The following is a 15,487-nucleotide window of genomic DNA, read 5'->3' on the forward strand; positions in this document are numbered from 1 at the left end:
TTTTAATTAAGAAAGCATACAGCAATACAAATTCTATCTTGTTTGTTTGTTTGTTTGTTATCTTTAAATTTCTCAATATTCTGAATTAATTTATAATTCAATATAAGTACTATTTTTATATAAAAATTAATTATTCTGACATACTTTAAGAAGAGTTACAAAACATTACTAATATTTGGATAGCAAAAAATAATGATTTTTACTGTATTGAACTGTTCCAGACAATTGAATTAATAAACTAACACTTTTGTTAACTTTATCACTAACCATTTTTACTTACTACTTGAATTACAGATACAGGCATCACTTGAATATACATTAACACTTAAAAAATTATTCTGTACAATTTAATAATGAATTTCTATATATATATTATATAAACTACAATGGAAACTATATAAAAACTAGATATGATGATATTCAAATTAATATTTTTAATAAACCTCAGACAAAGATCTAGGATTTTCCACTTATTACACAAATAAATTTATAAGGAATAGGTTCTTTCATATTCACAGAGTAAAGGTTTTGCTGAATTACATATAAAAACATTTATTACCATCATCACATGTAACCAGAACTAATGTATTCTAAGCTATATTTTATTATTATGTTGGGTTAAGTGAGATATACTCGGTTAACACCGGTGGCTGTGTACTATGCCGGACCAAAGTCAAGGCATAGTAACCAAAACAGAAATTAAAGAAGTGTATCAGTGTGTGTGTCTGTATTCAGGAATTTTCTCACAATATGACATGTATTCAATATAGTGGCCTTCCGTAGTGTGATGTATGTATTTCTATTCAATTCTAATGTGCCCAGGCTTTTGTGTAGTGTGTGTGGTATGACACCTGTAGAGGAGAGAACAACAGGTACAATAAGCACCCTATCCATCCTCCACAGATGCCTTATTTCCTGGGCGAGTTCTGTGTACTTGCTAATTTTTTCAGTGCATGCATTTTGTATATTGTGAGTGTTTGGAATGGATATGTCTATAATGTATGTGATTTTATTGTCTTTGTCAATGAGTGTGATGTCTGGTCTGTTGTGGTAAATTGTTTTATCTGTGATTATGGCTCTGTCGTAGTACATTTTGTGCGTGTTGTTTTCCAATACTGTCTGTGGAATGTATTTGTAGTATCGTTCATGGATGTCTACTAATTTGTGTTTCTTTGCAAGCTCTTGGTGTATTATATTTGCTACTTGATTATGTCTGTGTAAATAATCTGTCTGTGCCAAGAGCTTGCAACCAGAAGTGATGTGTTGTATAGTTATTATTGCTAATTTTTGCTCTTATTATTATTATTATTATTATTAATATTGTCCAGTGACTAATGAGTAATTTAATAAATTGATAAAATTAATTTACTGAAATAAATTATCAATTTACTATTATAATCTTGTTGAAGAACAAATTAAAATAATATTTTAATAAATAAGTGAAGCCTCTTAGATCAATAATCAATATTTAAATTATAAGTAGACAAGAAATCCAATGAAGAATTGCATTTAGCAAGACAGATATAAACTATTAGATAAAATATTCAGATGATGAATGTATATTTATATACAGAAATCTGACTTGTTCAAGCCATAATATTTAATCATAATCATCAAGTATGAAAATTGGATAGTGAAGAAACAAACAAAAAAAAATTGTCATCTTGGAGTTATGATGTTGGCAAAGAATACTGTATTCATTGCATGAAAGTTAGGTTTAATAATAAATCATCAAACGATCACCTAAATATCGGGCTACTATATGGCTGCTTAAATGATTGGTACAAAGTAATTTGTTACTAGAGGTAGATGTTAGGCACCATCTCTTAAGAAAATTAATAATTATATTAAATAAATAAATTATTAAATAAAATTTAGAACCTTCTGGAATAAAAGAACTGACCCAAGATGGGGCTTGAACCCGTAGCCTCCTGGCAAGCGCACTGCACAGCAAGTGGAGGTTGTGGGTTCAAGTCCCGTCCTGGGTCAGTTCTTTTATTCCAGAAGGTTCTAAATTTTATTTAATAATTTATTTATTTAATCATAATTATTAATTTTCTTAAGAGATGGTGCCTAACATCTACCTCTAGTAACAAATTACTTTGTATCAATCATTTAAGTAGCCATATAGTAGCCTGATATTTAGGCGATCATTTGGTGATTTATTATATACTCATCGGGCTTTAAGTTGTTATTATTTGATAAGTTTAATCTTGTCTTAAACAGATTTGGGTTAAATTTTTCTTTAAAAAGTCAAATTTGACACACCTTGCAAAGAGAATAAACACAAGAAAAAGACCATATTTAGAATGATCAAAAGCAAACATAAGAGAAGTAAAATGGCAATATGATAAATACAATAAAAATATCTGTAGATATCATATAATAATGAGATAACTATAGCTTTTATTTGCCTTTGGTTAAACATTGAACACAGCTACTCACTTGACTGACAATTGAAGATAGTTAAGGAACTCTATCCATAGAGTGGTCATGAGTCAGCAAAACTTAAAAACATTAAAAATTTCATGAATGATAATTTTTGTAAAATATCTTAAGACAAAAAATTTAATTAGGTTTTTGTTACTGGTTTTGTAGACTTTAAAGAATTAAAAGCTATTGGTTTTCTTCAGTAACACATTACACAAGAAGTAGTTGTTGATATAGTTTTTATAAACTATATCAAGAACTGTTCCTTGTGTGATGTGTTACTGAAGAAAGCCAATAGCTTTTAATTCCTTAAACAAAAAATTCTTTTTTACTATTTAGAAATTAATTTAACATATTCCTCTATTTTATATTAAATAATAGAATTAGTTATGAACAAAACTATCAATTAGCTTTTAAAGAATATGTAACTTTTATTTATTTGAAATTATTATTCTTAACCACTACTATCCAGACCATTTTTTATTCTTTTCTCCATCATAAAAGTATTATTATGTAAAATTATTTATCTATTCTATATATACAGAATATACTAAGACAAATGTATTTCAAATTTGTTAAGGCAACTGCATATGAATTACATTTATGTAACTCAAATGCAATTACACATCTTTTTGAAGTGTATTTAGTTTTATTGTATCTATTTTACTGTGTTATTTCATTTAAAATAATTAAAAGTGAAAATGTATCTAATTTCACTCTTCCCACATGCTTCCTGACTAAATCAGATGACACTATGGTAAAGCATTCTCTTGCGATAGAAATCTGAAAAACGTAATTACAAACATATGTACTTACATAGGTGCAATGGACATAGTTTTAAGAAATAATATTACTTTGTCATTTTTGAGAATGTCTTTTTATAGAAAATCCATTAGAACAGGGAAAAATTAAAATAAACAGGCTATTTTCATAATGTTTCCCAAAATATTCATAAAATTATGAATTATGAAAATATTCAAAATATTTTCATAATGTACCCAAAATATTCATAAAAATTCCATTACAAGTAAGTTGCCCAAAGGAAAGTTAATATAAAAATGTATTTGTACCAATACATTTTTATAAAAACATGTGTTTTATTTAAAAAAATAATAGTAATGAAAAATTTAAAAAATCTCTTTAATGTTTATTGCAAAATAAAAAGTACATGCAAGACTTGCTATCAACATAGGACATAGACTGAAAGAATCAACACAAACACATTAACTTAATGGCAGTATATTGGAATACAAACAAGGAACAAGGCTTAGCTACATTTTTGGAACAAGAAAAAGATATAGGAAAACAAACCAATACAAAGCTCCAGCTGATCCCGATAGAGTATACTGATAGAAAAATCTTCAGATATCTAGTCAATAAAGAGTGCATTGCCCAGAAATATCATGGCTATGCTATTCTCCAGATGGTATTATTAGAAACAGTGACAGATGTTATTGTTTATTGGAAATAAAATGTTCATAAAGACATAGGAATGCTTTTATAATTAATAAAGGTGGACAAATAAAAATAAAGCCTCTGTACAGCATTAATCCAGGCCATTTTTTTAATTGGGTCATTTTTCATTTGGAAAAAATAAAAAATACTATCTGTGTTATTACTGTAAGAATTATTACATCCTACCATGCTATAAATATCTTGTTTCTTTATTCCAGAGGAAAAATTCACCAAATTTTCCATGTTCGCTTAGTCATAACTCTGTTGTTTGTAACTGCAAAGTTCACTATTTTACTGCAACAGGTCTCCATCCAGTGCAAAACTTATAGGCATGAAGACTATAGTAGTGCTCCTCCCTGCTATTCTGGCTATTGAACTTATCCCTGTCCAGTATAAAAATGCTTCTAAAAATAAATTCTTGAGATGACATTCTTTCATTGATTTTGAATGTTTTTAATATTCATTGATTTCTGACTATTTTTTTAATTTTATATTATTAATGGAAAGATTATTGCAAATTAAATTTTAGTCAGAAAAGCAGACATCATTTCTTTTGAATAAAATGGCATCCAGTTGATATCTTATAGGTAGATGAGAAAGAAATAAAAAAAGCAGCATTCAATTAAATGTCATCAACTTATTTGCATGCAGAAGTGAATATCTAATTGCAAAGGTATTCATTTCTATCTACAAATATGTTGTATACTGAGAAATTTTATAAGACTTATATTAATAAATTTTATGTAAATCAATATATTTGCTTCTTTATTTTTCCTATTTATTTGTAGTTTAACAATAATTTTTACAGCAAATACTTTGCTGGGTGGTATGATTAGTAGATCTGAAGATATGAATTAGTTTATATTTTTATTAATGAAAATTTTTTGCTAATCAAGAAAATTGATAAAAACATTTTCAGACTGAAAAAAAAAACAAAGCCTACAGTAATAGCTCAGATTATAATAAAGTTGATATCCAAATATAAACTAATTTTCAGAATATAATTATACTATTTTTAATTAAGTTATTACTACAATTTGATCTAAAGATAAATATTTCACTATCTTGGGTAAATATTAATAAATAAAAACTAATTTTAATCTTATATAAGTAATTTTCAAAAATCTGGAAGAAAAGTTGGTTAAGAATGAAAACTGAATCCACAATTCTGGCAATCTTTTCTTCTAGATATTTCTGAAGTAATTTAAAAATTAATTTTTTAAATTATTAGTATAAATTTGGAATATAATTTGAGAATTGGTTTGTTTTGGAATTAACAAGCACACAAATATATAAACTGTAAATGTATTTTTCCAATTACAATATTAAAACAGCAAAAAATGTATTTAATAGTATTATTCATTTTAATGTATATTTAAAATAATACAGAAATATTTAATAATATAATTTTTTTCCTATGTTGATACTAAATATGCTAATATGCTATAATTATAAAAAGACTGAAGAAACTGTCAGGTTTCAAATGAAACAATATCTATTTCATTAGATATAATGTAATATATATTAATACAACATATACATATGTAAATTGATAATTACAGAGTTCTTTTATTTTCATCTTTTCTATTACAAAATACAAAATTAAAAGTATGGCAATATAGAGAAAAATCATTTATGAATCCAAAATTAATTTTACTGAAAAACTGAAAATTTCAACTTATGTTAGAAGCCATCATTAGGTTACAACTAGAGATGAGCAAATACTATCTGCAAATACTAGAAATTATTCAAGATTTCAGATCTCAGATATTACATTGATAAAAATAAATTTGAATACTATAAATACCTCCAATATCATGCCATATGTATAATCAGAGTGGCAGATCCAAAAGTACCTAAAAGGGGACTAACTCATAAATTTAGAATTTTAGTAGTATGTACCTTTTATTAACATTTGCATGATGATTGTGTTATTGCAGTTGATCTAATAAACTATGTAAATGTTTTCAAAAACATTTGAAGTTCAAACAAATAAATTAAAATCTATTTGTGTCATTAATATCCACTTGTATCTTCCACTGCATGCTGACAGCTTATCTTCAGCATCTCTGGTTTAATTTGTAACATAAAAACAAACAGACTATATCTTAAATGTTTTCAAATTCTTGTTTTCTTAATAATTATAAACTAAAAATTGTGGTAAATGAGGATAAAAACAATTATTTATTAATCTATTATAACTGAGATAAGAGTACCTGAAAAAGTTACTTTAAAAGTTAAAATGAAATTAAAAGTTTGAAGTTCCATTTGTTAAAATTTACTAAATTGCTTTTCTTCTACACATTTTGTTTTACTTTATTAATACATTTAAGTAAATAGCTAAATAATAAATATTAAATAAAGTATTAATTACCTTAGTCAACTTAACTAAAAAAGTTATATAAGTATTTTGGGTATTAGAATATTTGAGATCTGGTTAATATTTGAATTCAAGAAAAATTATATTCACTCATCTCTAGTTATAACTCAACTTAGTGTTATATTCTGTGTTCTTGAAATAAATTGATGGCTTATGAAATAGTTAAAAATGTATTTTTAATTAAATTAATGCTGAAATCATAAAAGGATATTTTCTGTTTAATTAACTATTTTAAAGTTTCTAACTAGTAAATTGATGTATAGTAAATAACACATTAATACATGATATTAAATAATTATATTTACATGTTGATAAGGAAGAATCAAGTGAAAACCATTTTGAAAAGTCGGGTGTCTTAATATTTCACATTTATTTATTTGTACTGAATTTTGTTTCAATTTATCAACTCATCAGTAACTAAGATTATAAAATGAAGAGAATGACTGATGCATGTATAAAAATTAAAATAGTTGACTAGACAAAAACCACTGGTCATTGTAAATGTAAACAGAATCATTGGTACTTTTGTAGGTAATTTATGTCTTTATCAGTTATTTCTTTTGAATATTTATTACTTAAACATTATTGTTTCATTTACAATGTAAACTAAATTCTGTTAATATCTTATTTATTTTTAGATATAATTCTTAATGTAAACAAATATAATTTTAAACATATTATTAAATGGGAAATATTGCAACTTTTTTCACAAAAAATATTTTATTGATAAATTTGATCATGAAAAATGTTTTATGTAGATATTTCATAAATATTTCTTCAATAATTTATTAGCAACTTATGAGATGACTACATCAATAACAACTACATACAAAGCAGTACTAGAAAATAAATTAAGACCCTATTTTGCCAAGCATATCTTTGACTGCACTGTATAGCCGAATACTCACATTTTTCCATAGAAAAAGCTAGATATCTCCACAAAGAAATTTCATAATGAAGTATGTGTAGATCTACATTCTTCATGATGAACCCTAAACAATTTTATAAATTTTTGCTTAATCATTTTATAAATTTATTTTTTAGCTTAACATACATCAACATTGAAGAAATGATTATATTTGTAGGATAATATACCATTATTTTTTGCAATCATATATAAATAAAATTTTTCATTTTAATTATAATTTATAAAAGTGTAAAACTTAAATTTTTAATTGCTATGAATATGCTAATATATTATTGTCTTAAATTGGCATATTTTATAAATAAATTAAATATAAATAACTTTTATTTTTATTTAGGTAATATAAAATTAATTTTCATATCCTTTGACATTTACATTTTCAAATAATTAAAAAATATTAGGTACTTCATTTAGTTATGATAAAATTATTCACTTATGAATATAATTAAAACTGATTCAAAAAAATGAATGATTGAATCATTATTATAAGTCTGAATTACTTTAAATTAATTCAAAATTTGTCAACTTTAATGATAATTTTACAAACAACTGACTTTTTTAAATCAATACCAAATTCTAAATCCTTTTCTATAAAGTATATCTCCTTGTTAAGAAAAAATCAAAACAACAAATAGAATACTAGCTGTATCATATTAAAAAAATGCCATCTGTTAATATAAATTCTCTGGCCAGATATTTAAATGCTTTAAATTCATTCAAAATTATGTGAATTCTTTTGATCTGAATCTTGGTTTTTCGTATCTTATATAATTTATATATTGCAACTGATACATTGGTTATTATTTTGTTATTAACAGAGTTATCTAATTATTTAATTTATAAACAGGCTTTTTATTTTAAAATATATTTATTTTTGTATATTTCATTTAAATCATTACATATTGGCTTAATAAAATATAAACATAAAAAATCTCTATTAAAAAGAAAATGACAAATTAATAATAATAGTTAAAACTTGAATTTAAAATCCTTAAAAAATAAATCATTATAATTTAAATTTTATCATTAGGCAATTTAGAATTGTATGCTTAAAAAAAATAGTTTAATTTAGTAAATTAAAAAAAAAATCAGTATATTTTCTTAATGAAATAAGAACATGAAACTTTCATACACCAAATTGTTTATGTAAAATCAAATTAGTGAATATGATAGAAATGGACACTTTTGAAAACAAATCAGGAAAATTTCATACCTTTCTTCAGTTTTTGCATATTTTATCATTTTTGGTGTTTTTCTATCTTTTAGCCAATAACTTTGTCATTGAAGTGAATATTAATTTTTATCATCATTAAATATTTATGTGATACTGATTCTTACCACTTTGCCAAGGTGTTTCACATAATGTAATAAAATCAATGATAGAATGTTCCATTTCTAATACCGTTGTTACTTTCCCATGGATAATTGTTAAACTTGGTGATTGCCCTGTCCTATCGTATGGTAATCCTCCAGAAAATATAACAAATGAATCACTGAAAGAATACAAACCTAATAAAATTTTGATAATAAAACATGTAAATATTACATAATTATAATGGAAATGATTAAAATTATATGTAATAATTTTAATAATGTCCATATTAATAATTTTAATTTATAAATAAATTAAATACAGGCATCCCCTGCTTAAAATCTTCCTGACAAAATATCTTTTAATTTTTAATACCCAAACTTCATAGAACACATGCATCTCTTAATACAACATTTTTCTATTGATGTTATATTAAAAGTTTATAGTTATATTGCAAAAAATTCAATACAACATATTTTACAAAACAACATAAGAAAATGTCTCAAGCTACATTCTGAATACAATTATTTTGATTATTATAATCATATACAGACAATTTAAAACAACTAACTGTCAAAAATGGAATTGGTTTCAAATATAGCTGAGACAAAGGCATCATACTGTCATATCATACCAACTCCTTTAGCAGAAAACTTAAACTTTCATGACATCATTAAGGACAGTCAATCAATTTTCCAATTTGCAAATGTGCTAGAGACAGTGTTAAGAATGTATTGTAATTTATTCTGTCTTTTATTGTATATTTTTGTTTGTATTTCTTAAAACTTGTTTTAAGAAATGCAGGAAAACATTCTGCAGGAAACAAGTTTTCCTGCAGAATGTTCGATTTTTGGAAATGGACTATTGATGTTAAGTGGGAATGCCTGTATATTTTAAAAAATTTTAAGGTATTTCAATTAATTTTCATTTATCTTATTATCTTAAAAAATTAATTAACACTAGTTCAATGCTTGGGAGGCTACTCTCAAATTATTATGTGAATTGCTTTTCAAAAACTGAAAAGTTTCTCAAATATGTACAGGTATACCTCACCTCATGTCGGTAATTAGTTCTAGAAGAGGCGACATAAGTCGAATTTTCTTGTGTAGTTATGACATTAGTCTAACTACGGTGGAAAATGCCAATAATGAGTACTTAAAGACCACTAAATAAGACGACAACTCAGAAACTACGGATGTTTTCATGTTTCGTTCTCTAGGATTTATGATGATTATATTAACATTTAGTGTAAATGTACATATTTTAATATGATTTTATGTGCTTTTAATGCTTTTCTAGTGATATTATGACTTCAATATTTGTGGCAGACGGAGGTGATGTCGAATAAAATGACTTAAACTTGATTTTTATTTTTCCATATACTTTTTTGACAAACGACATATAATCAAGAACGACGTAACTCAAGGTGTACCTATAGTTCCATTTGGACATTTTGAAAGAGATTCAAACTTAAACACATTTTTCTTTGATCTGGAGTAACTTGAAATGTCTGAGCAGTTTCCATCAAATAAAATAGCATTAACATCTAAGACAGCTAAGAACTTTAATATTTTGATGTAGGTCATTATTATTTTTACTAGATGAAAATTGCACAAACATATTTTTCAAGTTACTCTGGAGTAGTGATATGCAAATATTAACTATCTTATTCTTGTACCCATTATTTGCAATGATTCAAAATAACAAATATTCTTTTTTTAAAAACTATTAGTTATTCAATATTTTCAGAAGTAGTACAACAGAGAATAATGAATAAATGTTACTGCTTATCATTGCACTAATCATTGTGATCAGTGATTATATTTGATTATAAAATTTAACAATTAAAAGAATAAAACACAATAACAATGTTCATTTATGGCATTACATGTTAATCTAATTTATTTTTAATATTAGATGCTCCCACTGACTAAGAACAAAAAAAGTATGTCTTTTAGAACCTTCTAAATTAATTTTTAAATAGTAATTTAATTAAATTTAAAAAATCCAGCAAAAAGTTGCTTAACTTTCCAGCAACATTTAAAACTGCATGTGTAGCACCATCTATTATGATATTTTATTAAACTTTTTATGTTTTTAACTATTGTAAAATGCAAAAAGCTTCATTTTGAGGGTAAAGATGGGTTTTATAAAAAAAATTATAAATACTAATGACAAGTAAAATCGTCATTAAGTCCAACCCTACTTGAGATATGACACAACCCCTTTATCTTCCCACCCCATCAACCTTTAACTACCAAAATTTAATAGCATCAATCCTCCTAATATACAAAACTCCATGAAAAATTTCAGAAATTTTTGACAAAAAGCACAAGAGTTACTCATATTGAGCTTCAAAGAGGGTAAACAAAATCATGCCCCATGCATACACAAACATCCATACACAAAGAAAACAAATCCCCAAATTATTTTGTATTTCCCAATGTTTCAAGGTCCCAATTCCAAAAGTGTAAAAATCTTATGGGTTCATTTTTTTACCAATTGCCAACTTTTCCTGTTATATATAAGATAGCTGGAAAAGTAAGAGAAATGACACCTAATACCTATCTCTATGCCAAATTACATAATATCTAATTATTAATAGCAGCATTGTTATAGCCTAATCTAATCGAGTAACCATTTGACATTAAAAAAGAAAAAATAATAGGACAATTTTAAGTAAATAACAATATTTCAGTATCATATTTTATTTAAAGTCTCAAAAGAACCACTATACATCACATACATGCAAATTTACCAATTCTTCAGTAATATCTAATGAAAATAATGAAATATCTATCATAACATATAAGCTAGAGATGCTCCATTAAAAATTTTTTAAGTTTTTTCTGTAATCTTTTCCTTTGTTCTGATAAACTTTTTTCAAAACTTTTTTTTAATGTTCTACTTTCATTAACCTGTCAGCTGCGCACTCGATAATCCAAAACAACACCGCTGTTGCGTACAGGTTTTGTGGTTTTTAAAGTGGTTTTTCAATTTGCGATATCTCGCTTAAGAATTGTAGTAGATATAATCTGTTTTCAGTTTTCTATCACGTACATATTACACTTTACGACTGTTAACTTCATAATATTATGTATGTTTAAAAAAAATTAATAAAATTTAAGATTTTAAAATATTTTAAAAAATCGTTTTTTTATAAATATTCCATTAATTTGTTACATAAGTTACTTAGACATGTCTATTTTCTGTCAAATAAAAAAAACTGCAGCTTTCTAAATCAACGTAGAGAAATAATACGGCCTATAGATTATAATGCCGATCGGCGTGGGGGGGTGGCCTTTCTAAATCTAGGTTAATACACTTTTATTATTGATGATGTGTATTTGATTCTATTTATATGTTATTTAAACGATTGTACTAATAGTAGACTATAATAAGCGATTATTACTTTATTATATTAACGACTATACATGTATATCTTATGTATTACGGAAGTACCACCATAACCAGAAGTACTTTGTTTTTTGAAAGATTTATGGCTGAATAGTTTAAAACACAAGCTTATTTGTTAAATAGGATAAATATACATAAAAATTTATTAAATTCATGCTAAAAATAGATAAGAATAACGATTTATAATTGTTTGTTTATGTTTGTAGCTGACAATGTAGCTCGAAGTTGGTATAACTTTTTCCAAGAAAGTTCCCACCCCACAAACCCAAGTCGATGCTTATTGGTCAAAGGATAGTCATTTAGCTATAATATACCAATTAGAACTTAACGGGCATGCTAACTAGGATTTTATTGTCAAATGAACAAAAGAAGGGTCTCCCATAGACTTAATATGGAATGGAGGAGCTTTGTGCCTAAATTTAAAAATACGGGTGGTAACAAATATCTTATTCGTTGAAACAGACTTAGTCTATGTAGACAAAAGCCAATCAGTGCTTAAATCGCCACCAACTAGTTAATTATGAAAAAAAATTGACACTTACTCCAACTGGAGTACTCCGCAACAGTTTAACAAAAACCGGTTACTCCAATAGCAGTACTCCGCAAACAACTGGTTAAAAAACCAGTTGTTTGCAAAGCTTTTAAAGTATTTACTTTCTGTTTGTGACTTCTGAAAGGCACAAAGAGAAATGGTGCCAATGGTGCCGAATGTGTACCTCTAGTAACAAATTACTTAAAATTCAATTATTAATTGTAGCCAAAAATAGCCCAATGCATTATGGCAAACATTTGGCATTGATTAATAACGTCAGATTTTGAGATTTTTATGTCTTCTGAAAGATTTTCATTTTAATTTTTTCATTTTCATCTCTAATTCTGTAAGCCTGCATTATATTTTGCACTTGAAGACTTTGCTGCCTCTATCATGTTCTTGGTCATACAAGTCATATCTTCAATCTTTCCTGCAACTCTCACAGTCTTTCAATACTCAAGCTTTCTACAGTATTTTCTGCTAAAGCATTCCTTTCATGTGTTACAAACATTTTGTCTAGAGAAAACTCATCTTTTCAATCTAAATTACCATGAACTACTATAATAAGGGGACATAGGCAACTTTTAACTTGCAGTTTTGAACAAAACTATATTTAAGTCATTTGTAGTAGTAGACATTAGAATACAGAGGACAAAAATGGCTGAAGTTGCACAATTTTCTATTTCTAGCCATTTGTACTAGTTTGTGTCGATTCTTGTGAAAACTTTTTGATTGTGTATATTTGCGTTAACTCATTAAAATTAAATCAACAATGGACAAAATTAATGGATATTTAGAGACATCTCTGGTTAAAGAGTAATTACATGCTGATAATGAAAAAACTCTAAAAACTGAATGTAATAAATGAATTCTACAAATATAAATAACTTATTATGTCTCTATTAAAATAATCATTATTGATTGTTGAATTTCTTTAATAAAAAATTAAATGTATATTAATAAGCATCCATTTACACTTTAATGAACTATATTATACTTCAATAGTTATCTTAATTTATAAATTTATATATGATATGTTTTCTGATTAAACTGAGATCAATAGAAATAAGTAGAAATTTTCATTTCTAATTCTAAGTTTGTTATTTTTTACATCATTATTTTTCATAATTGTTTTTATTTTATGCTTACCCTCCTCGGACTGTTCTCCATTCTACCTTGTATATACTTTTACATAATTCAGGCTTACCATCTTTGTTAAGTTTGGCTACATGAAATAAAAAATGACAAATCACATAAAATACATTATGGAATGATATTAAAATTGAAAAATAATATTTTATTTAGACAATTTCCATATTATTCATATTAAAATAAACTGATATTAGATAAATTCTAATTTGGCAAATATTTATATATATATATATATAAATATATATAATATGCTTGTGCAAATAGATTTGTGCATTTTGAACTAATACAGGAAATCCTCATTAGTTTGAAATTCAAGGGACAAAATAATCACAATTTAAAAATATTGGGTTTCAAAATATCCAAGATTTACATATTTCTGTACAATGTGCCAAATGCTACATAACTGATTAATTTATTAAGTAAACAGAATATAGCTACATATACTACATATACAGAATACTTTTGTTTATTTACATTATTATTAATTATTAATTAACTGCAGGTAAACAGCATGTATCCAGTGAGGACCTCAAAGGTTGCCAGGTAGGTTTTATAAAATGTAAAACTGAATTCCTCAAAATGTAGCCCAAATTATCTTTAAAGTGGTCCAAAAAGTAGTGAGTTGCACAAATCTAATAGCCTAGAGCCCTACAAATATCTCAATCTGATACTTGTAGCCCAAACTTGCAATTCTGAAACCCAACCATATTTTATGAGAAGATAAAAAAAAAAGGGTAGTCCATGGGTAAGGTGACACCCAAAAATGTGTTACTGTAAAAGCAAAGCCATACTGACCAGATCAGAGTTGTTCTTAGTCTATTGTTCTCTTATAATATGGAGGCACTTTGATCTAAATGAATGAGTTAACATATGCGTATCACAGTTCAGATGAAATTTTCACTTGAAAATTCTAAGTAGCCCGTATTTCAAGCTAGCCAAATTCTTCAACATGTAAATCTCTACATCTCCGCCCAAGACAGATAGTACAGTTACAAACTAACAGAATTTTGAACTATCAGAGTTCAAATTAATGAGGATTTTCTGTATTCATATTTGGTATAAATCCAATTCAAAATATACAAACCATATTACTGTGTTAATATAATACTAAAGAGTCACACTAGAAATAAAATGGGTTTCGTTGTGTATTTAAACTTGTTATTCAGTCTCCTGAAGTTGTAAAGTTGATTTATGACAACAGAAATAACAACAAAAAGAAAAATTTTAGCAATATTTCATTTATCATTCTCACAATGACTAAAATATTTTTCTGGTTTTTTGGTCAAAATTCATATATTTTTCATCATGACTAATAAAAAAAAATATTGTCTTTGTTATCATATACAGAAGATCCTAGACATGTCATTTGCATACGTTTTATCAGTCATTAATTAGGAACATATACATCAGATACATTCACACTTACACATTTACATTCCTGGTCAAATGGTATATTTTCCATCAAATCTTTTTCTGTATTTAAATTCTTAATTATATACTGTATATAAAATATGTACAGTAGTAAGTATGTTTTAAACATTTAATATAACAAGCAAATTTTACAAAGCTGTATAGCCTTAACTGTTTGCTATATAGCAGTATAAATCAAAATTTCAAAAAATATAAAGTGAAATAAAAATGTAAATAATAAATAAATGGTAAATACTATTCATATGTATACATGTTACAGTAAAAACCCATTTTTAGTGAAAACGTGTTTTAACTAGTTGAAACTAGTTTTTACTGGATGTCATTGTTATAACCCGTTTTGTCTAGTTAAAACTAGAATTTACTGTTGTACATGTTTTGATTTTAGATAAAACTAAAATCAAACATTAACTTTTTAACTTTTAACATTAGTTAAAACTAATTTTAGCTACATAA

The 15,487-nt window shown here is 25.8% G+C and overlaps 1 protein-coding gene across 3 annotated transcripts in view; it reads right to left on the bottom strand.

The window, feature by feature from the left end:
- Positions 1–15,487, bottom strand: part of Tomosyn (syntaxin-binding protein tomosyn) — a 371,800-nt gene that overhangs the window by 182,057 nt on the left and 174,256 nt on the right. For all 3 annotated transcript variants that reach the window (XM_067269813.1, XM_067269812.1, XM_067269815.1), the window contains exons 9-10: positions 13,601–13,676; positions 8,529–8,683 (exon numbers count right to left, since the gene is read on the bottom strand). In XM_067269813.1, the coding sequence (XP_067125914.1) occupies positions 8,529–8,683; positions 13,601–13,676 (231 nt within the window). The remainder of the gene's footprint in view (positions 1–8,528; positions 8,684–13,600; positions 13,677–15,487) is intronic.

The sequence above is a fragment of the Centruroides vittatus genome, unplaced genomic scaffold (assembly GCF_030686945.1).
Source record: "Centruroides vittatus isolate TY-2023 unplaced genomic scaffold, ASM3068694v2 contig_357, whole genome shotgun sequence".
NCBI lineage: Eukaryota > Metazoa > Arthropoda > Arachnida > Scorpiones > Buthidae > Centruroides > Centruroides vittatus.